Source organism: Notothenia rossii (genome assembly GCF_949606895.1).
Source record: "Notothenia rossii genome assembly, chromosome: 10".
Classification (NCBI taxonomy): domain Eukaryota; kingdom Metazoa; phylum Chordata; class Actinopteri; order Perciformes; family Nototheniidae; genus Notothenia; species Notothenia rossii.
In genome coordinates, this window is record NC_136908.1 from 6,336,592 (window position 1) to 6,363,027 (window position 26,436).

At 40.1% G+C, this 26,436-nt stretch overlaps 1 protein-coding gene across 1 annotated transcript in view; it reads right to left on the reverse strand.

The window, feature by feature from the left end:
- Nucleotides 1–15,094: 15,094 nt before the first annotated feature.
- The window catches only part of LOC307022195 (complement C3-like), a 48,698-nt gene continuing 37,356 nt past the window's right edge, over nucleotides 15,095–26,436 (reverse strand). The window contains exons 33-42 of the mRNA XM_079654852.1: nucleotides 26,097–26,178; nucleotides 25,959–26,007; nucleotides 25,694–25,784; nucleotides 25,491–25,580; nucleotides 25,302–25,404; nucleotides 25,056–25,145; nucleotides 22,060–22,152; nucleotides 21,838–21,921; nucleotides 15,596–15,740; nucleotides 15,095–15,371 (exon numbers count right to left, since the gene is read on the reverse strand). Coding sequence (XP_079510978.1) covers nucleotides 15,230–15,371; nucleotides 15,596–15,740; nucleotides 21,838–21,921; nucleotides 22,060–22,152; nucleotides 25,056–25,145; nucleotides 25,302–25,404; nucleotides 25,491–25,580; nucleotides 25,694–25,784; nucleotides 25,959–26,007; nucleotides 26,097–26,178 — 969 coding nt within the window. The 3' untranslated portion in view covers nucleotides 15,095–15,229. The remainder of the gene's footprint in view (nucleotides 15,372–15,595; nucleotides 15,741–21,837; nucleotides 21,922–22,059; nucleotides 22,153–25,055; nucleotides 25,146–25,301; nucleotides 25,405–25,490; nucleotides 25,581–25,693; nucleotides 25,785–25,958; nucleotides 26,008–26,096; nucleotides 26,179–26,436) is intronic.

Consider the following 26,436-nt stretch of genomic DNA (forward strand, 5'->3'; position numbering starts at 1 on the left):
TGGGAGGAAACATCCTTGCCTTTGTTATAACTTGCTAAATGAAGATAGTTACCATGGTAAACAGTGTAGATGTCACACCAAGCCCCCAGGAAGAGCACAGAGCCATTAATTACAGCTAATTTCTCTAGTGGCCAACAGTGGTACTACACTCCAGTGTCATTCCGTGGTGTCATGGGGCCGAGAGCAAGAGATCGGAGGCAGGGCTTAAGGGAAAACTCTTCTGCGCATGCCCACATCCGGTTACTACTACTGAATCTATAGTTGCCCTGTTTTGGGCTTAATGCTTCACTGACCAACTCTCATGGGGATGACAAGGGCCCTGCCTCCGACACTGTATTCAGATCTCTTCATACATCCATGTGCCACACCAGTCCAACTCTTTCTTTTCCAATCAAAGTAGATACCACTAGCTCCAAAACTAGCTAAAAGTATTGCCCTCATTTGCATATTACACTCCATGCGCATCATTTTCATTTGCCTAATGTTGTCTCCACCGCATATAGAGTGTGTGCTGTTTGCAAATACCCAAATGCTGCCATATACACTCAGCAACATTTGGAAAGCATTTACAAAAAATATACATCTGAACATATTAGTTTTTTCCTATTTGCTTTTTTAAAATAAAGTAGCAAAAAGGGGTCTGAAAAATCTTTAATCTGTCAAGGAGGAAGTTTCCAAATTAACAGTGCTGTACTAACATGCTAGCTTTGTGCTTGAGCACGTTAGCATGTAGATAATAGCATTTAGCTCAAAGCATAGCGCTGTCTTACTAAAGCTCTTGTTTTTATCTTCAGCAGAACATTTCCTAACTGTTAAAGAAAACAATTATGTCAACAATCAAAAAGAAAACTTTGGAACAACAAAAATGTTTTTTTCCCCACTATGTAACAGCTTTTAAAAAAAACTCCTAACTTTCCCATCAATATGAGATGTTTTGTTGTTATCGAGCGCGAGTTGCAAACCTTGCTAACAAAAAAGATGTTAAAGGCATTCTCAAAGGGCTTTTGTGTTGGATGATTTTGTGTAGAGAAAGCCAATAGCGCTCAGGGCCTGAAAGAACAGGGCCATGAATAACAGGAAGAATAATTGAACTCACAAAATCCAAGGACATTTGGTTCAACAGCTTATTTTTGAATGAAATAAAAGGCCATTGGAATTGGCCTTAAAACAACATTTAAAACAATGTTCAGAGCCTTGATTTGCACATGAAAGCCCCTTTATTTCTTCCAATCTGCGTCTGCAAGGTTAAAGACAAGATGGGCAGGCCTTTGAAATTAGGGAATAGAAAACTTTCTCCCACTGTTGTTTTACCTCCACAGGCTGATGTCTTCACCTTCTTTAATGACACCAATTACTCGGACAGCAAGCTTTACTTCCAGTCCCAAAACATCCTTCACTTAACAATCTATGACCAGGAGAACAGCCTGAAGAGCTCTCCACTCAGTCCCTTCCTTCATCAAACCCCCTTTCACAGTCCAACATTCAGCACATTTCATATTTCATGGTGTTCTTGTTTTTCTGATTTAGAAATCTGTAATACTTGATTGAACAAAAGAGCTGAAGGTTAAGTGGCACTGGATAAGTGTGGAGACTCAAAAAATGTTCCACCACTTCTCATTGTAATGATGGCACTAAATCATAGCATATATTCTAGCATGCAAAGCTGCAATATTGTTTAATTTTTTGTGGAATGTTAAAAAAAACGATATCCGAAAGGGAAACACACGCTACAAAACATTTCCCTTAGGAGAAACGCGCTGCACTTTCAAAAACAATGCAAATATAAAAACACAAATGTGCCGAAACACGTGCAAATGAAGAACATATTTTCTAAATGCTGTGCATGTGTTGTCGAGTTGGTGAAATGAGACTTTAATACTTTTACTGAATGAGTATTTTCACTGTTTTTCGAGTGTAGGCATCCTGCCGTAGTGACAGCTCTAGGGGACAGAGCTTTGTTTGTCCAACACACTGTTCCCACACCCCCAGTGTGATGTTAATATTAGCACAGCTCTTTAGGCGAGTTTATTCATGCAGCACATTTTCACAAACAAAGGTAATTCAAAGGACAACTCCACAGGACGGTTTCAAGTTCATCCCTTCACCTCACAGCGCGTAGGACTGGTTTTAGTTAATGAAATGCTGAACTTTCAAGTGTTTAAAGAGGCCCTATTCTGCTTATGGGGGGTTTCCATTGAATGCAGTGTGGTATAGGTTTTAGTGCATGTAAATGGTCTGCAAAGGCTAAAATCCCTGTGTTCCCTCAGAGGGAGTTTCTATCCCACACACTAAAATAACTTTTGTGGGACCTGTTCCAACTTTGTCCTTTTTAAAATGTAGAACATGAAAGGAGGGATTTTGAACACACACTGCCTGCCAACACATTTTTTCATGTCTTATGTTCTACCTATCAGTCAAAGCGGGTTACTTTAATTGATGTCTTAAACTCACAGTGGTTTAATCTATGAACGTATTAATAACTACAAACAATCAGAAAGCCATTTGGAAAACTCTCGGTTGCAGACTGAATTTAAAGTTTCCTCAGCATGACTCCTGAAGTAAATTACATTTACAAAAGCTCTCCGGTCCCCTGCAGTAATCCAGTGTTTCCTGATGTGGGTAATAAGTCTGTCGCCTAATCAGCTCTGACACATTGAATCCAGCTATATTTTACATTGTCTTTGAAAACACACACTAAATATCATGTATCCCCGGAGACTGAGTGTTTCCCTGGAGAGAATATAAAATAATATGAACACTTGTTTGAATTTAAATGTTTTGCTTTGGAATTTAAGGCAATATGAAATCATTTGTATAATTTGTTTAGTGACGTTAGTTATTCAGAACACTCACCAAAATGGCTCAATAACAAAGATGAATTCAACGATGGAGAGAGCGCGGATACCTTGAAGAGTGAAGGATAAGATTCTTTCCTGACCCTGAAGAAACGAAATATTCCCTCACAATGTTCAAAGAGCTGCTTTCTGTAGGCTGGCCGTGGCTCCAGATGAAAATGTTTTAACACTGCAGTCAGAGAGACCTTCACTGCAACACTTAAAGAACTCCACACATTATAATAATAATAATAATAATAACACTTTTACTCTCATGTGTTGTTCTGGCCTGCTCAGTAGCCTTTGACTGATGCAGTACTGCAGAAGCTTAAGTCAAATTAATGTTGTGCATTTCTGAAGCAGTGGTACAATGAACCAACACCTCTCAATAGGCTGGGGAATAATACGTTGAAAAAGCGAAAGTACGTGTCCCTTAGTCTAGTATCACTAATGTGCATCATAGATGTACAGGCCTTTTCCTGATTAACACTTAACTGAATATAGTGTTTAATCTATGACAAAGCATATACTGCTCTCACTGATTGTCCCCCAGCTGTGATTTGAAAAGCAAAACAAAAAACACGTCTTCCCAATTATAAACCCTCGGTTTCACCCTTGGGATATTTTTCAAAGCTTTACGTATTCATCTGTGGCAAAGGTGCTGGTTACATATTTATCTCCAAGAGTGATACAGTGATGACATATTGTTGTTGGGCTATAGAGGAACAACAGCACGGTCACATGGCTTCACGTCACCACCGCTAAGCTAAAGGTGGCTAATGTTGGGCTATAAAGTCCTTATCTTGCGTAATTTACTGTAGCTGAAAGATCATAGAACTGTTTCAAAATGCATTAACTTGTTGGGTCTTATTCCAGTAACACGTGATATAGATCGAATATCGTTTCCTATTTGCTGTAAATCACTTGTTAATATCGGGAAAATGGGTCAAATTCAGAGGTATCCAGAAAAGTCTGGATTCAAACTTGCCGCTGCTTGGTGCTGTGTCGTGACGTCACGTGTGGTTCCGCGAATCCTGGTGAGTTCAGCCCGTCCCAGCATCACACAGTGTAGCATTGCTGGTATAGCCGCATGTCAACTTTGTGTATCAGTGTTTATCTCCGAGTTTGTCTTGTTTTTTCCGGATCATGGTGAAGAGGTGTGTCGTTGGCGGGTGTAGCAACACCAATCGGGATGGTTTTACCGTTCATTTGTTCCCGAAAGAGAAGGTTTTACGGGAGAAATGGGAGCGATTTGTGCGGAACACAAGAAAAAATTGGCAGTGCGCCAGTGAAACCAGCGTTATTTCTGGGGCACATTTTGTTGTCCCTGATGATTTTGAAGGCTACCAACAATGGAAGATGGGTTTCAAAAAACAGTTGGACATAAGAAAGGGTGCAATTCCATCAATTAGGACAGGTGATTCAACCCCAATGACTTCCTCGCGTTCCGAGGCTGAGCCCCAGGCATCGTCGATATTTCGCGGCCAACGGGAGACAACGCTGTCCGATAGTAAACAGGGTGAAACACAAGTGATGTCAGACTCCTTGGCGGAACCCCTACAAAAGAAACACAGGTCCGATAAAGCTGTGAAAAAACTAACACTGTCCAGGGTGAGTGAACCATCAATTTGAAATTTGTTTATCATTTATATATCCTAATCTAAGTTGTAAACTGGGAGAAACCCAGGTATCATTGAATGACATGTTTTGCTGGCTTGAACCTATACGGTTCTAGGCCTCTTATTTCTGGTGTAAAAGGCGGCAGAGATCGTTCAGATTCATCGTCACTGCTCGCATCATCCACACCAAATAATTGTTCTGTCAAATTGTGCCAAATACCCGCGCTATTAGCTTTTTCTAATGCGTAAACATCAACAATATTTGACGCCATTTTTCGTTGTGAACTCTCGCTGGCTGCGCGCATTGACTGTCGATCCGGACGGCAGCAGGGAGCCAGACAGCGGCAGCCGGGAACCACACGTGACGTCACGAAATGGCCTGCTTCCAGAAGCAAAGTTTTTTTATTGGACCTAATATTTTTCCTTTTTTTACATATTATTCCGTATGAAATAAAGAAACATACATTGACTATCTGTTGCATACACCCCCCAGAAATCAACTGCCAAAAAAAGTTTTTAATGTAAGATAAGGACTTTAAGGCTATAAAGGAACTACAGCACGGTTTCATGACTTCACGTCAAACACCGCTAAGCTAAAGGTGGCTAATGTTGGGCTATAAAGGAACTACAGCACGGTCACATGGCTTCACGTCACCACCGCTAAGCTAAAGGTGGCTAATGTTGGGCTATAAAAGAACTACAGCACGGTCACATGACTTCACGTCACCACCGCTAAGCTAAAGGTGGCTAATGTTGGGCTATAAAGGAACTACAGCACGGTCACATTACTTCACGTCACCACCACCACCGCTAAGCTAAAGGTGGCTAATGTTGGGCTATAAAGGAACTACAGCACGGTCACATTACTTCACGTCACCACCACCACCGCTAAGCTAAAGGAGGCTAATGTTGGGCTATAAAGGAACTACAGCACGGTCACATGGCTTCACGTCACCACCGCTAAGCTAAAGGTGGCTAATGTTGGGCTATAAAAGAACTACAGCACGGTCACATGACTTCACGTCACCACCGCTAAGCTAAAGGTGGCTAATGTTGGGCTATAAAGGAACTACAGCACGGTCACATTACTTCACGTCACCACCACCACCGCTAAGCTAAAGGTGGCTAATGTTGGGCTATAAAGGAACTACAGCACGGTCACATGACTTCACGTCACCACCACCACCGCTAAGCTAAAGGTGGCTAATGTTGGGCTATAAAGGAACTACAGCATGGTCACATGACTTCACTTCACCACCGCTAAGCTAAATGTGGCTAATGTTGGGCTTTAAAGGAACTACAGCACGGTCACATTACTTCACGTCACCACCACCACCGCTAAGCTAAAGGCGGCTAATGTTGGGCTATAAAGGAACTACAGCACGGTCACATGACTTCACGTCACCACCACCACCGCTAAGCTACAGGTGGCTAATTTTGGGCTATAAAGGAACAACAGCACGGTCACATGACTTCACGTCACCACCGCTAAGCTGAAGGTGGCTAATGTTGGGCTATAAAGGAACTACAGCACGGTCACATGACTTCACGTCACCACCGCTAAGCTGAAGGTGGCTAATGTTGGGCTATAAAGGAACTACAGCACGGTCACATGACTTCACGTCACCACCGCTAAGCTAAAGGAGGCTAATGTTTATGGCAAGCCATTTGAGTATTTATTCCACATCCTTGATATCAGACATGTGTGGCTTTTTCCTAAACTAGTGGATCTTTTGAGCCCACTAGTTGTGCTTTTCTTCTCACTAGTTCAACACAATGACTTACTAGTTGACGTGTACGTGCAACTAGTTTACTAGTGGTGTGTCAAAAAATGCACTAGTCAACATGTATGACTTTGAAACAATTCACTAGTTAACTAGTTGCACGTACGCGTCAACTAGTAAGTCATTGTGTTGAACTAGTGAGAAGAAAAGCACAACTAGTGGGCTCAAAAGATCCACTAGTTTAGGAAAAAGCCATACATGTTGAATCAATAGCTAACTAGTCGCGTACAGTTGCTCACTAGTGCAACAAAAGCCAAACTAGTTGAAGGAAAGGTCTTACATGTAAGAAAAATGTGTAACATGTAAGGTCAAAGTCTAACATGTTGATAACAGAACCTCACTAGTGAGAAAAATTGCCCTCCACTAGTTAACTAGTAAGACAAACATCTGTGTCACTAGTTTACTAGTGACTCCTCTAAGGCTCCACTAGTTAACTAGTGAGATAAAGTGTGTGTAACTAGTTAACTAGTAAGGCAAAACACATTGCCACTAGTTCATGAAAAAGCTTACATGTTGATACTTTGGTGCAACTAGTGCTGCTCCTGGCGTCACTAGTAAGGCTTATGTGCTAACTAGTCGGACAAAAGTGCCACTAGTCGCTGAAAAAGACTGACTAGTGTAATGTTTTATTGAACTAGTAAAGCAGAATGCCAAACTAGTTTGACCATATCTCTAACAAGTGGAATCAAAGAGCCAACTAGTGTAGACAGCTGCCGTCTGATATCAAGGATGTGGAATAAATACTCAAATGGCTTGCCATAAATGTTAGACATTCAGACACTTGTTAGCAACCACAGTTTTTTTAATTCGACGTATTTTATGTTGAAGAACAAACATTAAAATATCGGGTTTTTGGACTCCTTACTGCACCAGTCTATAGTTGTGTACAAATAAAATGTATGAAAACATTGTAATAACTCACCTTATGCATAATGTTGGCAGGGAAAGCAAGCCTCCTGGTTATTACCAGGAGAAACAAAGACGTCTGGGTCTCTGTGAGGACATGATTCCAGCTCTGGTATTTATCCTTCTGACTTTTTTTCCCTTCATCATCAGCAGAGATATATTGAAATGGCTTGCGTACAACCGGATCTCATTATCACATTCAAGCGAGCTGCAAACAAATTACAACGTGATTCCTTCTCATCTGGATACAAACTGATTTTCATACCATAAACAAGAGAAATTGCAATCTTGGTGAAATAAATTGAGTCTGTACACTGGTATTCAGCGGGGGTATAACGTGGGTGATGAGCCACAAAGTGATTCACAGACGAGACAAACCGCTTCTCACAATCAATTGCGGAGGGAAGCCAGATGCTGCTGTTGTTGTAAAAAATCTGTTGAAACCTCTGAAGCATCCTGAAAGAGCAGACTCACACCTCCTCCACTTCACTCAGGTTCTCCGTCACTCTCATAGCAACCATTTATCCTCAGTGGGCCTCTAGTTGAACTACTTCAAAGTGATTATAAAATTGTATATACTGTATAGTCGAAACTGATCTCTATGATGATGTTATGAGGACAGTCCCCTTAATAAATCACTGACTTGCAATTTGCTTTAATGTAACTCTAAATCTGTTTGTATTTTTTATTGTAATATTTTATTTATCTTTATTTATATAATCATAATTATTTCTATGAATCTTTATTTATTTTCAAATGTTAAGTTTAATATTTATTTTGGCTATTTTTTTTATTTTATTTCTATTCTTTTACTCAATTTTTGGGACATTTAATTACAAATAAATGCATTCGTTTTTTCATATTATCTCAACATATTTAACCTAACTTTTGTAGGTTGACTCAATCCTATATTTTACTCCCTTTATGTCTAAATAGTAGCATTTGGAATTTTTGAACAATAACTTTGTATGAAGCTCTTGTATATGCAGCATCGTATCTCCCACACACTGTTTGAACTGATTTCTAACATAACATCTGACCCCTCAAAATATAGCAGTTAGTTAATGATGTGCCATATATAGTTCTGTAGGTCGTGAACTTGCAAACACACTGTTTAAACATGTGTTCAAACTTTTGCTGTTGTTGTTGGCCTCTGAACTTTTTACTGTACATCATTCCGGGCCTTAAATGTAAAAAGTCAATACGACACCACCTTTTGATCAAAAGTATCTGTTTGAATACCTTTAAACTTTAACAATGCGGTGTCTCAATGTCACGATTTCTATATCTATTATAAGCAGTTTTATGTGCAAAATGGCAAAAATGTCTCGTAACCACCTTCTTTATTTACAAAAAAAACGATAAACACATTACAAAAGGCTAAAATAAATACTTTGAAGTAATACCAGGAAATATAGTTTAGATTTGAAGCATCTGGTTCCTGTTACAGTGAATTGTCTCGTGTTGTTCTGGTGTCAGCGGTGCCAACGAGACACAGATGATTAGCCCAACAGCAGATGGTCTGTCATGGCACCTGAGACACTTCTGTGGGAATGTTTCATTGAAAGATGTCAGTGTGGAAATGCCTCACACCTGTCTGTTGTGTGGGATGAAGTCGTTTTAAGTCGAATCCCACAGCCTGCACATGGTTAGCTGCATCATTAGCATGCAGGCTATGGAGTCAGCGTTTCTTATGTTTAAGACAGAAACAGCCCTAAGCCAATCATCCGGTATCATAATTAGTGTTAGAAAATACATTATGCTGTGATTGTATCAGAAGAAACTTTATTATTCGGTGGAAAAACAATCAATTTTAAAGATCCAAGCTACAGACACAGCTTCCAGGTAACACTTTCTTTTTCCCCTTTGAGGCACATCCTGGTCGACTCATCTGTTTAAATCGATTCCCGTCACATGGTGTGTGTTATCCGGTGGTTTTGAAGGTCATAGGATTTCAGACAGATTCCTTCATGTCTCTCTCTACCCTCATATTTGTCGTCGTCGTCCCCCCCCCCCCCCCGTGGGTGATATTGATTCAACACGAGTCGATTAATCAAGACAGTATTGTTGTGTCAGGAGATGTGTCCCTAAATGTGACCTCCAAGAGAAAAGGGAGAAAGTAGAGCGAGGACAAAAAGACATTATCCACATGCTGTGCTTAACTTCATTTTTGAGTACCAAAAAATACTTTACCTGAATATTTCCGTTTGATAATTTTGTATTTGTCTACTCCGCTACATTTTGGAAGCTAATATTGAACATATTACATTTATCTGTAAGCTTTAGTTACTTTACAGAGCAGTAGCTTATTCACAAAATATATTAACTACGATATATAATTACAGGTTAAGTTGTCAAGCAGCAGTATATAAAGTAATTTAAAATGGGAACACCTATATGATTAACACATGAACACATCAAGGATTATAATCCAGTTTTACCCCCATCTTTAAAATGGCCCTATGGGGCTAACACAATTCCACCACTGACCCAAATAGAACACGAAAGACACTTTTAAAATCATCAAATCCATCGGATTTATTAGAACAGAACATCAAAGGTTGAATTATCCATCCTAGGATGAGAGGCAGAAACACAGCAGTCCCCACACCAGAGGCCTCCCTCTTCTGCTGTTGCACTGGAGCTTTTAAGCACTTCCTTCTCCAGGTGCACCTCGTCTAAACCTCGTTACGGCAATGCAGTACACCTGGGTAGAGGAACCAAAGGGAAAAAGAAACGGGGAATACTGTCACGATTATTGTGTTATGTCACGTTTTGTATGTCTTGTTTTGGGTGTTTTTCTGTTCTCCCTGTCATGTTTTCGTCTTGGTATATTGTCTGGTCCTTTTCTCTGTGTTTTTCCTCTTGTCGTTAGTTTCCCTGGTGTGTCTAGTTGTCTGATTGTGTTCACCTATTGCCCTTGTGTTTCTCCTCCCCTGCCCGGCTGTTTCTCGTCTCGTGATTACCCCTCCCTGTATTTAGTCTTGTCTCTTCCTGTGTTCAGTGTTGGTTCGTCTTTTGTTTGTGACTGAGTTCACCGGTGAGTGTTCTGTTTTGTCCAAGTTATTTTTCATTATCCTTGAAATAAAGGTTAATCTGAGTTATCTGCATTTGGGTCCTGCTTCCTTCACTCAACCGTAACAAATACATACAGCCGCAACACTTTTCATATAGCCTATGATTCTGAAATACGCAGAATGAGAATTTTTACTTTTGGAATCACAATACTTGTTTACCTTTTTAATTTGTCAGAAAGGTTAAATAAATATACATACATATATATATATATATATTACTCTGAAATTAAAATATATTAACTGTGATGCAAGGTTTAAGCAGCCATATCATCCACAACTACACAAACTTTATCCTGAATAATGAAAGTTCAAAAAGTTCTTTTTTTTTTAATATTAAGTATATTAATTCCAGGAGTAGTCTGTGTATATAAAACACCGGTCAAATCCTCCTGAAATAAATGATGTCTAGACTCCTATCCGTTGAATAATTGAGAGAAAATATGGTTTTGTATTCAGCGGCTGTATTTTTTATTTGTGTGCTGAAACCTGTTTAGTTTCAGATTGCTCATGATTGTGCCTTCACATGTTTGTCCATTTACTGCAAAAGGAAAGTATAATTATACTTTCAGCACACAATTAGATGGATGAGCTGGAATAGATGGTGTGTTGTGTGACCACTCATCCAGTGGGCGATTTATCTCTGCACAGACACTCGTATCAGATATGAATTATGCTTCTGCATTGTTTACTGAAAGTTGGCCAGGAAGAGCAATGCTCTGTGAAGCAGCTCCTAAATTTAAGATTTTAGATGTGATCACCTCATCAATTCAGAAAGTATGATGCTGACATTTGATTTATTTATCCATCTGTTCATTCACTCATGTTTTATGAGCTATATCTTGCGTTATTATACTTCTTGTCACGTCTCTTATTTTTCTACTTTTTGAGATTACAACTTCACAACCAGAATGACAAATTAAAGGTAGGGTAGGTAAGAATGGAGAAACCAGCTCGAGTGCGCTAGAATTTGAAAGTACGCAGCCGAAAAAAATCTGTCCCTTCCTTCAGACTTCCTCACAGAGCCCCTCCTCCAACACACACGAACGCGCACATGACCAATGAGGGCACGAGATAAGTTTGTGCACAGATGGAAGGCTGACAGGCAGGTAGGCCATCCAGTTATTTTAGCCGGGCCGGTTCAGATGATTGGTCGTGCTTTTTACAGCGCCACGGCTTCCACAGATGAATTTTTTTATGTATTTATTGTCAAAGCATTTAATGTATTCATTGCTATCAGGATGTTAAGAGCATTCCATGGAATATAACAAAAAGTGTTTCTGAAGTGAATTACCTACCTCACCTTTAAGTCTCAAAATGTAATGTGATTATTCGGAATGAATGGGAGGTCTTTGGTACTGTAGATGATGACTATGCCTTTTATTGTCTGTCAGTTGATTTAAAGAGGCCCTATTCTGCTTTGTGAGGTTTCCCCCCTCCTGTAGTTCTCTAGGCTTTAGTGCATGTAAATGGTCTCCAAAGACAAAAATCCCTGTGTTCCCTTCCCACATCTCACACATTGTACGTGATTACCAATGCGCGGTTGACCAATCCCAACAGAGCCGGCCAGCTAACCAATCAGAGCAGACTGGGCTCTGGTTTCAGACAGAGGGTGAAAAAAGGTGCTGCAGTACAGACAGTATGAGAAAAATAAAGAGCTTTTTGAACATTAAAGCATGGAGACATGTAGAGACACTACATACTGATATACACCTGAACATCAGCAGGAGAGGACTCTTTAAAGTAGAGACACTACATACTGATATACACCTGGACATCAGCAGGAGAGGACTCTTTAAAGTAGAGACACTACATACTGATATGCACCTGAACATCAGCAGGAGAGGACTCTTTAAAGTAGAGACACTACATACTGATATACACCTGAACATCAGCAGGAGAGGACTCTTTAAAGTAGAGACACTACATACTGATATACACCTGAACATCATCAGGAGAGGACTCTTTAAAGTAGAGACACTATACTGATATACACCTGAACATCAGCAGGAGAGGACTCTTTAAAGTAGAGACACTACATACTGATATACACCTGAACATCAGCAGGAGAGGACTCTTTAAAGTAGAGACACTACATACTGATATACACCTGAACATCAGCAGGAGAGGACTCTTTAAAGTAGAGACACTACATACTGATATACACCTGAACATCAGCAGGAGAGGACTCTTTAAAGTAGAGACACTACATACTGATATACACCTGAACATCAGCAGGAGAGGACTCTTTAAAGTAGAGACACTACATACTGATATACACCTGAACATCAGCAGGAGAGGACTCTTTAAAGTAGAGACACTACATACTGATATACACCTGAACATCAGCAGGAGAGGACTCTTTAAAGTAGAGACACTACATACTGATATACACCTGAACATCAGCAGGAGAGGACTCTTTAAAGTAGAAACACTACATACTGATATACACCTGAACATCAGCAGGAGAGGACTCTTTAAAGTAGAGACACTACATACTGATATACACCTGAACACCAGCAGGAGAGGACTCTTTAAAGTAGAGACACTACATACTGATATACACCTGGACATCAGCAGGAGAGGACTCTTTAAAGTAGAGACACTACATACTGATATACACCTGGACATCACCAGGAGAGGACTCTTTAAAGTAGAGACACTACATACTGATATACACCTGAACATCAGGAGGAGAGGACTCTTTAAAGTACAGACACTACATACTGATATACACCTGAACATCAGCAGGAGAGGACTCTTTAAAGTAGAGACACTACATACTGATATACACCTGAACATCAGCAGGAGAGGACTCTTTAAAGTAGAGGCACTACATACTGATATACACCTGAACATCAGCAGGAGAGGACTCTTTAAAGTAGAGACACTACATACTGATATACACCTGAACATCAGCAGGAGAGGACTCTTTAAAGTAGAGACACTACATACTGATATACACCTGAACATCAGCAGGAGAGGACTCTTTAAAGTAGAGACACTACATACTGATATACACCTGGACATCACCAGGAGAGGACTCTTTAAAGTAGAGACACTACATACTGATATACACCTGAACATCAGCAGGAGAGGACTCTTTAAAGTAGAGACACTACATACTGATATACACCTGAACATCAGCAGGAGAGGACTCTTTAAAGTAGAGACATTACATACTGATATACACCTGAACATCAGCAGGAGAGGACTCTTTAAAGTAGAGACACTACATACTGATATACACCTGGACAAGTGTTGTCAATAATGTTCCATTCATCTCCTGTAGTGATTGTATTCACATTGCGAAACCTTATGCAGATTATATTAGCTGGCATCTTTTAACAAATGAAGACAACTTGAAAAGAGAGAAAATGTATCCTTGGTTGTTGTGCAGAAGGATTCCTCTGCACCATCACATTATGGTGGGAAATCAAGACACGCTGCAGACTCCGGTGCATCAACAATGGTGGGCACATTTAATAATAAACCAGGGTTTTTGAGGCTCAGTCTCTGCCAAGGTTTGCCAGAAACTCGTTGGCCTTTCCTTCAGATACAGACACATTTCACTGTGGCTGAAAGCACCGGATAGTTTGTGTGTGTATGCTTTGCTCCGAAGTAAAAGAAAGTATAGGCTCTCGCTAATGAAATCATACATTTAAACATGGCTGCACTTCTGGCCAGGAAGGTCGAGCCAAACTTCAAAGCTGGTGTAAGAAACCAGAAGCTAATTGGAAACATATAGGCAGCGATGTGCCACAAAAAGTCTGCAGGTTTTTAATCCAAACCAAACACCACGGGGCGCATTTGATAGTCCTTTTTTATCCACACACACCTCATGTCGAAGGTATAATCATATGTAGGGATTTTAGTGAGATAACCATGGATGTGTTATCCCAGTTTTTAGTGCAGGTATGTTTTGTATTTCAGAACAGAAAGTTATTCGTTCCCCCAATGCAATCCTGCACAGTTGTTGGTGAATGAGGAGGTTTGCAAAGCACTCAAAGGTAAAGCCAGGGGAGAACACATGTATTGAATTTAAGATGAGTATGGAGGATTGTATGTAATAGAGCGCTCTCACTGTGTGGGTGTTCCGCAGTGATGGAGACAGACTGACAGGAAGCTCTCACAGTCGTCGTCCTACGCAGGGAGGCACTGGCGGCAAAACAAATTGATGCTGAATTTGATCTTGTGCATGTTAAAACAAACTTTGTGAACTTGTCTCTGATGTGTGGATGTTTGTATCATCTTTAAAAGCATCTGCACTGATGTGATGCTGCAGTCTGAGAGGCAGCTCTGAGGTGTTCAAAACAACATGACAACATGACGCCAACTTGCTCTTGCAGAACAAATAAAGGCGCTCTGTTATACTATTTAGATTTAGGGTAAACCCTTTCCTGTACTGTGTTCTATAGGTTTTCGTGCATATAAATGTAAAGGCTGAAACCCCCTACATATTATTTTTCAAATAGCACTGCCAATTTTCTCTTATCAACACCACAAGCTGCTGAAATATAAAAATATATTTGTTCGCTGGATGTACAGGTCAGGATGAATCCCCTCATAAGTTCTCTGATGGAGAAACAGAAAGGTCAACCTGATGAATCAGAGCAGATCCGACTGACACGAAGAGCACGAGGAAATCCCCGGGAAGATGAAGTGCCCTGATCACCTTTTCATACGCCTGCATTACAGGAGAATAAGCCACTGTGCAGATCCAGGAGCAGATGAGGGATTATCATGTATGTGATGAAGAGGCCACGAAGGTCCAAGAGACCTGGAACACGGGATGTTCTTTAACCAACAAAACAGTCAAATATGTGTCTAATTTTCTACATGAACTAAAAGTTAATAAGAATATAAGACACAGAGAATGAGATTAAGATAATTGTTTGAATCAATACACTACAACATTGCAAGTCCATACATCTTATAGCAGTGAAAGTTGTACAAGATGGGAATAATGTTAAAACATAAACAGTTCCAAAAACAATTTATTTTCTTATGTTTCACTGCTGACATCCAAAGAGTTGGTACTCCTGAACCATCGCGTCCATGCCCAAACAGGTAGGTCTGTGTTCATCAGCTTGACACTCAGCTTCTATGGGCCAGTACTCGATCCAGGTTCTTTCTCCAAGTACATACTGATACCTAAGAAGAGCAGAGTGAAAAATGTTAGGTCTTCATGTGAACAGCTATCTGTAACATTCAAACATAACATAAGAAAGCCTCCTTCCTCCTTCTGGATACTTTATTACTCTATGAATGGCAACAGTAAGTGAGTACAACACATCTTGACTTTATTTAGTATAAAAAGCAGTGAAACAGAAATTTCTTAAATTCCCACACCACACATCAGATTCAAACCAACTTACGTTTGATGTGTATTATCACGGTGAATATCATCTGATGATCCCATGATAAGGTATGTTTTGCCAACAACCAAATCTAAAGACTCCCTGCAGTGCAGATAACTGAGGAATGTGCGAAGTTTATTCAGAGGAGCCACATCAAACGTTCCTGTAATTTAAAATTAGGAGAACAAAGAAAAGGTTATGATCAAATTGATATATGATTAATCACAAAACAAAAGTACTGTATTCTCACATATCCTGTTGAATCACGTTATATAGGTTTTTTTTTTTTATGTAAATGGTCTGCAAAGGCTCAAATCCCCAAATTCCCTAGAGAGGGAGTTTCTCACCCACAATCCCCCCTCTGCTTGACGGCTTTGTTTAATTTCCGCAATATAGTATTAGTGACATCACTCCTGTAGCGTGGATCACACACGGAGACAGCTCTGACCCCTCAGAGCCATGGCTGACATCACAGTGACACGTCTAGGGGAAGATCAAGGAGAAGATTCCCCAGAGACATAGGGCTGGATACCTTGAACGATGGGAATGCCATCTCTGTCCACAGACGTCGATTAACTTTAACATGAAATCTTTGATTCCATAATACATTGGTTTGCAGGTATCTACTTATACATCCTGATGTATGACAATTATATGATGTCATGCTGCCTCAATTGTGATTGTGTTATTTGTTTAAATCAATTGAATGTGTCAATAAGGTAATTTGCCTTTGATCTATATTATTTTCGTCTTTCTCAAAAGCTAAAACAATGGATATTTCAGATATGGTTAGACATTTAAAACAATTACTATATATTTTGTAAGTTTCATTTTAAGAAATCCCAACCAAAGCTTTATGACCTGGGAGCAGAGGGTAAGCCCCACCTCCTTCTTGAGACATACAAAAGACAGATAAAAACTTAGAACATCCTCTTATCCACTTTTCATCCTCCTGATTCCTGACATAAACACAGAGGGGTCGCTGACTCCTTTCCTCCCCCCTTCCTCAAAGATGACCCCCCACTGAGGTTCTTTGTCTCAGTTTATTTCTGAGTTTAAGACCCCATTTACAAGGGAACGCAAACGAAACGAAAACGAACTCGATATAAAAAAAGTCTGCGTTCACACGTATACGGCTCGACCCGCTGGAGACGCTGTAGTACATATGCCGGGCCTGTAAGTGGCACTATACTTCCGCCACAAAATATACCAAAAGCAGCGAAGAAGACCCCCGAGCATGGTTGCCATGGTTGCCTGGTTGCCCTTCTGTTTATTCTCCGCGGTGGATTTAGCAACATGTAGTTGATGTACCTTCATTTTCGGACTATAAGGCGCACCTGAATATAAGCCGCAGCAGCTAAATTGAATGATGTGTACATATATAAGCCGCACTGGACTATAAGCCGCAGGTGTTTTAATGTTTAATTACCATATGTAAGGGTTCGTGCACAGAGGGGATTGTCGGGAAAGAGATGGCTGTTTGAGGAAGCTCCCATTTATTAACATTTCAACAAACAAGTTGCATATTTGCATAACGTATTCAAGTGTTAGCATTTAGTGCAATAGTAGCTACAGAACATGTGCTGTGTAAACTGTACTGTATCACATAGCGTTTCAGACACACAAACTTTTCAACTTTCAAACTTAAACGGTGCGCTCCCAGCGCACGTACCGGCAGTGATCTACAGCAGTGGTTTTCAACCAATGGTACGGGGACAAACTGTCTCGCTCTCGTAATGTCTGTCTGTCTTGCTCTCGTTCTGTCTCTCGTACCACTCTCGGTTCCACTTTTACTTTTGCGCGCTACCTGTCTCACTCTTTTCCGCCCTCCAGCTTTTCTTGCTGGAGCCCGCCGCTTAAAGGTGGGGGGCGCGGACCGGCCATAGAACCCATAGAGTTAAAGGTGGTGGACTGTAACCTGTAAAATCCACAGATTAGCCGCACCGTTATATAAGCCGCAGCGTCGAAAAATGGGAAAAAAGGCGCGGCTTATAGTCCGAAAATTACGGTAGTTCTCCATGTCCACTTGTTGCTGATGGTTGTGGTAGAGGAGCTGTAGATTTTGCACGAACAGTGAGCAGCAGAGGTGGGGAGAGGCGGGGCTATGGCTTCATCGTTATCAGGAAAATGATCGTATAGGACGTGCACACGGAGCCGTTTGGCCCCCCAGAGCGTTCCGTCTGCAGATCTATCCACCTTGGGACCCGTTTTCGGGGTCCGTTTCCGCGGTTCCGTTACGGCCTTGTGTGAACGAACGGGCTATATGAAAGAGAAAAGTAGCGGATACAACCGTTCCCGTGTAAACAGCACATAAAGTAACATTCTTAAATCTTGAAAGACTTCCCTTCAACGGACTCATAGTGCTACACGAACCGTGTTTAAAGACTTTAAAATAACCACATTGCCAGTTTCCGGGCTCTGATCTGCCGACTCACATTTAACGAATGGCCGGACTGTGGTCACAGGACGCCAGGTCTAACCAAGCCCCTAGGAAGTGCTCCGGACTCTGAGGAAAATATTTGTTGTGTCCAAACAGCAGTACTACAATTTCCGTATCAGTCCGTGACGTCACCCGGCCCAGAAATACTTTTTCCCATTGACTAACAAGTCAATGGGAAGTTACTTCCAAAATGTAATACATTACACATTACATACGTCTTTTTAAGTAATAAGTTACATTACAATACTACTGTCTCTGAAATGTAATGAGTTACACTACTTTTATATTAATTTTGAGTTACTTTCACCAAAATAACCGCAAGAATAATGGCTAGGTACTTTAAATGCTAAAATGTAGTTTAGTGCTGCAAATGTGTAGGCCCTTGAGGCTACTAACAACTTGGCTTAGTTGAATACTCGATTCTGATTGGTCAATTCCGTTGCTAAGGAGGATCAAGAAGGAGAAAGTAAAAGAGGGTAAAAGACAGAGCGCTGGACATCAGTTAAATGAACAGAAGAAGACAGACAAGAAGTAAACACTAACAGGAACACGGTATGCATCAGTACACTCTAAAAACAAATGCCTTGGCTCAACAAAGAAAATCAACGCAACAGTTTGCATCGATGTTTATTGAGTTAAGACAACTTCTAATGAAATTGTCTTAAAGCAACAAACTTATTTGAGTTAGGGGAGAAGGCTTTTCCTCTACAATCAGAGGTGTTTTTAATTAACACTTACTTAATAATTGGTAGCATAAACACAAGTTTTGAAGTTGATTACTCAAAAGATTAAGTTGTTCCGATTAGTTTTACCACATGATTTAAAAGGGATTTTAAGTTGTATGTACTTAAATACCCTCATTCGGGATACAAGTTTTTAAGTTGATTACTCCAAAAATTAAGTTGATCCAACTTGTTTTACCGTATGATTTAAGGGGAATTTTAAGTTGTATGTACTTAATTACCATCATTGTGAACACACGTTTTTAAGTTGACAACCATTTATAAATTAAGTTGCTCCAAATATATTTTATTCAATAGTTTTTTTTCTTAGCCTTTTCATGTTTTTGCCTCTAAAGTAATAAATTAATTGATTCCACAAGAAAAATATAAGGCAATTCACTTTTTATTTTGAACTGCAGTTATTTATTTCAACACATGATGTTTCAATCAGGAGAGAATTCCTTTTGTTTGAACTTTTATTGACGCATGCTATATGATAAGGTGCATGAACACTGAAATCACAGCTGACTGCAGGAGAGAGGAGAACCATTTTATAGTTTGGCTGCAGCACGTTGATTGGCTGCTGGAGTATGAGGTGAAATGTAATAGGTTAAAGAGAACGCCTGTGATGAGCTGATTATAAGCAGCTGCGGAGTGAATGTATACACACCCAGTCTTCCTGAAAGAACTTGCACTGAGCTTCATTTAAATCTTGAAAAAAAGATAAATAACACAAATTTAAATTGCCCCACAAATAATAAATAAACACATTAGCCATATTACCATGGGAAATGGGGACATAGCAAATAAATGCTGCTATCACATCGAAGTTAGAGGCCTTTGCATATTTAAAACCAGTGCCAAATGTAAAATCTGTAAAGTTTTTGTAAAACTACAGAAACAAACTCTCAATGGCCCCAATCTGCAGATCACACACATACATTTTACAAAAGATGTAACAAAGATGTTTACACTGCCGACAGTCATTATGAAACAGTATGAACACATTGAACGCAGAATGCTTGCTCATTCATTTGTTTCCCTCCACCACGATGTTTGCCATCGTATGGTCAGATCCTGGGGTGGACCGATCACTGATGATGGCGATATTCATGTCCTTTTGAAGCACTTATGAAGCATTATTGATTGGGGTGTGGCCAAAAGTGCAATATGCTTCAAAATGTAACTGACAGAGAGCAGTGCTTTAGCGAAAGAGTCTTTCAAGACATCCGCGGTTGTTTAGTTAAAGAGTGAAGCAGAATGAAGTGTTTAACAGTGTCGTGTAAAGTAAAAATTCTCCGTCAGCTACATAAAAGTAAGAACACCTGTCGTCGGTGAAACGCCCCTCCATACTGCAGAACATCTCTCATTATATGTGTTATAATGTTTTTTAACGGACGTCTGATTATATAATCATATGCGCGTTAAGTGTTATTATGGGAGAATTACTATTCTTGTGGTAATACTGCCTTATTAGGCCCATATTGAGCAGCGCATATTAAGACCAAAACTCATGTACAACAACTTCATTGGTTGCAATAAATAAAGTTGTAAAATGCACTAAAAGCCGAATCTAGATTCATTTTATCTCTCCATTCATTCTAGTGAGCCGAGAGCGGGAGATCGGGGGGCGGGGCTTCAACTGTGCATGCTCTATGAGCGCATATACGGGTTCTTCTGCTGTGACAGCCAGGCATGAGGGGTAATCTGTGACGTATTGATCTAAAAGATCTCAGGCCATTTTTTCCTCATGCGCCAAATGAGCAGCTCTCATAGGAAAGAACGAGACCCCGCCTCCCACATTGTATCCAGTTCTTATTATACATCCATGGGTCTAACGCTACCTACAGAACCGGACTGCATCTGAACCGCTCCGCTAGGTCCGGCTTCCGCCCTGCTGCGCGCCTCGTTTTTCATTCCCGCCATGACCTGCTCATCGGTCATCAGTAAGGCAAAATGCTATTCGTATACTTGGGTTATGCTCCTTTATAGTTATTGAATTCAGGGTAGATTAGGGCTTAAAACTCCCAAAATAGTTTCCTGCATCTTCCAGCTATCAAAGAGTGTTCCAACTATACTTTTCAGTACTTACCAACCATCTGATTTACTGTGCACATATATTTTGTAACCTTCCCTTAGCCATTCATATTAATTGTGTGATGTTTTTCTTGAGTGTCTATATTTTAGTAGTTAATACATGTTTCATTTATAAAGAACCAGGTCATGTGTTTTTGTGTCTGAAGTAAATCAGCCTCTGTTCACCGAGCCTGGACTCCGACTTCCAGATTATGAGACTACAATAATTGGTTATGCTTTCATATTTTCTCTCTTATTAGAGAGTGGTAACCCAACCTTATTAACATTATATTAAAGTATTGTATTAAAGGTAAACTTTCGAGTTGATAGCTAAGTAGAGTGCTGGCACTTTAGATAAATACTTAATGATTCAATCTGCACGAGCAATATATACTACATATCTTGCCCATGTGCGAGGCTCATTGTTATACTACACTACTTAACACTTGCATTTCTATTGTAAACCTCCCGACACATTGTACATGATAGGCTTAGGGGCGGGGTCTATCCTGTGCTGTGTTCAAAGGCACCACGGCAGAGCACATGAGGTGAACTGGGATCTCTTCAAGTAGCAGTCCACAATCCATATTTTAAGTCTGTTCAGGGACTTGAACCAGCAACCCTACGGTTCCCAGTCCAAGTCCCTACTGAGCCAGTGCTTGCACTGAATTCTCCTTAGCATGCATACAATTATCCTGGCTCTGTTTAAAGTGTACACAGTCTTCTTACTTGAGCCTGTCATTTTCTTGTTGCAATCTGTAAAAATGATCAAGTGCAAAAGCGAGTCGAACATCTTGTTTTACCTACAAACATGAAAATTACCGGTGCTGTCATCCAAGTGCCTGACATAAATGCAATTACCAAAATGTCAAATGTTTTATTTTATTGTCTTACAGGAGATTAAATGTGCACACAACAATTTAAAAAGGAGGTAAACCAACTGTTAAGTCACCTACAGTTTTAAGGCAACCAGAAACATCAGGGGCTAGTCCATTTTAGACATTTAAGCTATAGACACCCACCTTCTTTGATGACTTCCAGTACACGCATTGTGTAAATGTCTGTGGACAAACCGTCTTCAAGCATTTCCAGTTTCACTTTGTACACTGAGGACAGACACATTGTAGATTGTAAGCTCATCTGTTTCTTTGCTCACTTGTTCTCCAAATCTCTTAGACGTAATCAAACACATACATTTTTGGGGTATAAAAGTACTATAATTCAATCCATTTACGCTTTCTTACCAAAATCTATTTTGCTGGTTGGTATACTCTCACAAGCCTTAGCTGTGCGCTGATCATTGCTGATGTTCGCCTTCTTCTGCATACTGCAATTTTCTGGAAAGACAACATTAGCATAAAGTAATAACACATCTGATCAAATGTTTACATCAGTACATGAGAATGGATGATGGCAGCTGTATTTACGTCACAATTTAGATTATTAGTGAGGTTTTTTTTGACTGCAAGCGCTTATGTTTCAATCTTGTGATTTACTGCAAACTCAATTTTTCAGCATTCTCCTTTATAATATGTGAAACTAAGTGCTTTTCTCACAAGGAGTACAACTCGGTCTGAGAAAACAGACTTTATGTTGTAAATCTGAGGGACAATACCTGGTTGTGATGGAAACTTCTGAAGAAAAGGGGCGCCCTAATGGCCCGTGACTGAAAGGGGCCCAAACCATTTTAGAACATTAAGAAAAAATGTTTTAACAAATGTGATATCTTTTCATGGGGCCCAAAATCTCTGGCGGCACCCCTGAATGGACACGAAACTCAGAGACTCACGGGGAGAGCTGGAAATACACTATAATTTCTTTCAATTGAATATTAAAAGAGTCACAATTAAATAGTCCGCAGGTGTAAATGCACCAGATGGGATCAAGGCTTTTTACCCCGCCGCTGGCCATAGGAGAGAGAGAGAGAGAACATTTTTTTTCCCCATTGACTAACATGGGGAAAGAGACGTCTGTAAATCGGTGGATACTTTTTTTTTAACTAAATAAACTACCCACTATGAACTATTTTATCGCCCTTATTAGATGTAATCGGTCCTTAAAGTTGTAAAATGCACTAAAAGCCGAATCTAGATGTATTTTCTCTCTCCATTCATTCTAGTGAGCCGAGAGTAGGAGCTCAGGGGGCGGTGCTTAAGGGGCGCATGCTCTGTGAGCGCACATAGAGTGGCGAAGTCCCTCCCCTTCCGGTGGACCTCCATGGGACCTTATTTTGAAAAAATTATGTATTGAAGTCAATGGAGAGAGAAAGATTATCTTTCGATCCCGTTTGAATTGTGCCACGAGTTACATATGATGTTTGTCAATTTAAAAGATAATTTTGCAAATCAAAAAAAAAAAATGTGTCGTAAAACTGTGAAGCAACACATTTTTTGTGTGAAACGCTCAATGAACTACATCTCTGGTCTCGCAGAACAACACACGTCACCAAGATGGCCGTCACTACTGTCTTGTCAACAAAACGATTGACTACCCTCACTATCACCACAATGAAACAGGTCCAGAAGCATGTCATGCAAAGCTGCCTGCCTGCCTTCCTTTGATTCTCTTTGAACTACCTGGTCTTTTTAATATTTAATGTCAACCATTTGTGCAGATAGCATGAAGTAGAAAAGATCGGCGATCGCCGATGCTAGCGTTAGCATTTCTCCCCCGGGCTTAAATTGTGTATTATAGAATGATCACACCGGTGACAGTACTCTTCAAAGGGTTCACGAAATACGACTCTTACTGTTTAACATTTTGGGTTACTTAATGTTACTTCATATTAAGGATAATAAAAATGACAAGGCTGTAATGCTAACTAACGTGCTAGCTACTAGCTAGTTAGCTAACTTGATCCAGCCACTCCTGGTCCTTTCATCAGACGGGAAGCGAAAGAACGAGCAAGTCCCATTGCTGGTATGATAACAACCTGGTACTAAGCACACAGGCATCTTGTTAAAGTTATCTTATCTTAGCCAGCGCCATATACGGTAGATAAATCTATATGGCGCTGATCTTATCACCATCTCTTGGTGGAGGAAAACAATTGTGACATCACTTATGCGACTCTGGGATTTGTAGTCTTTCTAGTTGTGTATTTTTCATACTCTTATATTTCAACAGTTTTACGACAAACTGTGACTTTTTTGACATGGAAATTATTTTTTAAGATTGACAAACATCCTATGTGTAATTCATGGCACAATTCAAACGGGATCGAAAGATACGTTTTCTCTCTCCATTGACTTCAATGCATTATTTTTCCGGAATAAGGTCCCAAGGACCGGAAGTAGTTGGGCGTGACTTCGCCACTCTATACGGGTTCTTCTGCTCTGACAGCCAGGCATGATGGGTAATCTGTGACGTTTCGCTCTCTCAAAAGTTGGGCCATTTTGTCTTCATGCGCCAATGAGCAGCTCTCATAGGAAAGAATGAGACCCCGCCTCCCACGCTGTATCCAGTTCTTATTATACATCCATGGATAAGAGCCGTTTGAATTAGATCAGTGATTCTCAAAGTGTGGTCCGTGAGCGCCCCCTAGTGAGTCACCAGGCTTGCATATGGGCCATGCGTCATCACCTCACGTGCTTCACGAACGCAATCGACCTAGGTTATGGGTCTGCGTCAACAGGCTTTGATATGGGCCATGCCCATGCGTCTCTGTTCGGCTTTAAAGGGCCCGACGCTCCACACTTTAAGTGCAGTTCTACACAATATATAGTTCAATGCTACTCTGTAATATGATTTACTCCGTACATCAAACTGTATAATACAGTTATTCTTTTGGGTGTTTTATCGGCTCGGTATTCCCCTCCTGGATGATACTCCCGCACAGCGGGGTCTAATCGCCAAACACCATTTAATTCGTCTGTGTATCTTTGGTAATAAATATATATTGTTGCATCAAAAACGTGTCTCTCCTAATTGTAATGCCTTTAACCATTAGCCTGTTACCATGCCAAACTAAGATGGGGACCACAATAATCTTTATATCAGCAAAGAGTCAACATGTTTGCATTGTGATTCCAAGCATTTTAGCATGCTGGGACACGCTTCTGAATCTTTGTTTGACCGTCTACCCCTTACTTTCTTATAGTACAATAATAGATTGCTGCAGTTTACAGACCTCAGACCTGCAGTCTACGTCTACAAAGCATAATTTAAGTGTTATTTAGAATTTTAAATTGAACAAATACAAGTTTACAGTGGATGGACAAGGTTGTTTTGACCCGTTTACCTTCAGCACATATGCATTCATCATCTCTGCAGAGCCGCAGTAGCTGTCCACCTTTCCTCTCTGGAAGGTAGAACTGCACACAATGTGTTTCTGAATTGGAAGGAAAATATATTTGAACATGTTTTTTGGTACTTTATAAAATATACATGAAATACTTGAACATGTAATAATGCCTGCTTATTGCCAGTGTTATATTCTCTGACATATATTGGGAACAAAACACATGGAGGTTTCTCTAAGACTCACGCTCATAGTATTCATAGACAGACACAGCCGCTGGTTGTAAGACGCCCACTTTCATCTTCTGATGAACCCTAAAAGTGATTTCTTCTGGTTGTGTGTGAGAAACCTGAAGATAAAGGTGAGACAGAGATAAATACACAAAGAGCAAGGCAGAGAGGAAAAGTATGGAGGAAGGAAACAGCGACGCCTTACCTTGTCCAGGTAGATGATGAGTGAGCCTCTTTCTGACAGGACTTTGTCCATCTCATATTTTGCTATGGTGCGGGCACTTCCTTGGGACAACTAAACACGCACACATAATCAGACCATTAACCATAATACACATATTTTTTCTCCTAACCAAAACCAGCTGGTGCATTTGTTGTGGGTTAATGTGTATCTGTAAAAGTTCTTACTAAGTCCAAGTCCTTTGTGTCAACGGTGAAGCCGGTTAGCAAGCCAATATCCAAAATTGACATTGCTGCATCTCTTTCCTTGTCCTTATACCTGTACACAGAATAGATTGAAGGAAATTAAAGTGTTAAGGAGATAGGGAAAAGGGTAAGGAACAGAAGCAGAATATTTAATACAGATTGTGAAATATAATAATATTGTAAATAGCTGGTTAGAAAATGTTATGAATTAAGCCATGTGTCAGTGTGTTGCCTTGGTTGTACTTACAAAACTTCTATCCTCAGCTTGTATATCTTCTCGTCCTCATCCATTTTTTCTGGAGTAAAATATTGTATTTGCATTTAGTTCTTGTTTCTCAAGAGTAAGGTACAACAAAGGAAGAAGAGACAGAAGGCACTAAATCACCTGGGATGAGCTGCACTGACAAATTAAACTTCTGACAATCATTTTCCTTTTGTTTAGGTAGAGTGTAGTACAGCGACACCATCTGTCACACAGAAAAGGTGCAATATTTGATACAAGTCCTCACAAGGTTAAAAGGGTATATGGTCACATCTTGATTTTTTAATAGGACAGATCAGTTATTAATAGGGCCGGGACTTTAACGCGTTAATTAAGAATAATTAATTACACAAAAATTAACGCGTTAAAATTTTTTACGCATTTTAATCGCACTTATTTTTGTACCGCAGAACGTTTCTCACTGGATGAGTTTCAGGGGTACCGATTATACTGGAGCACCAAC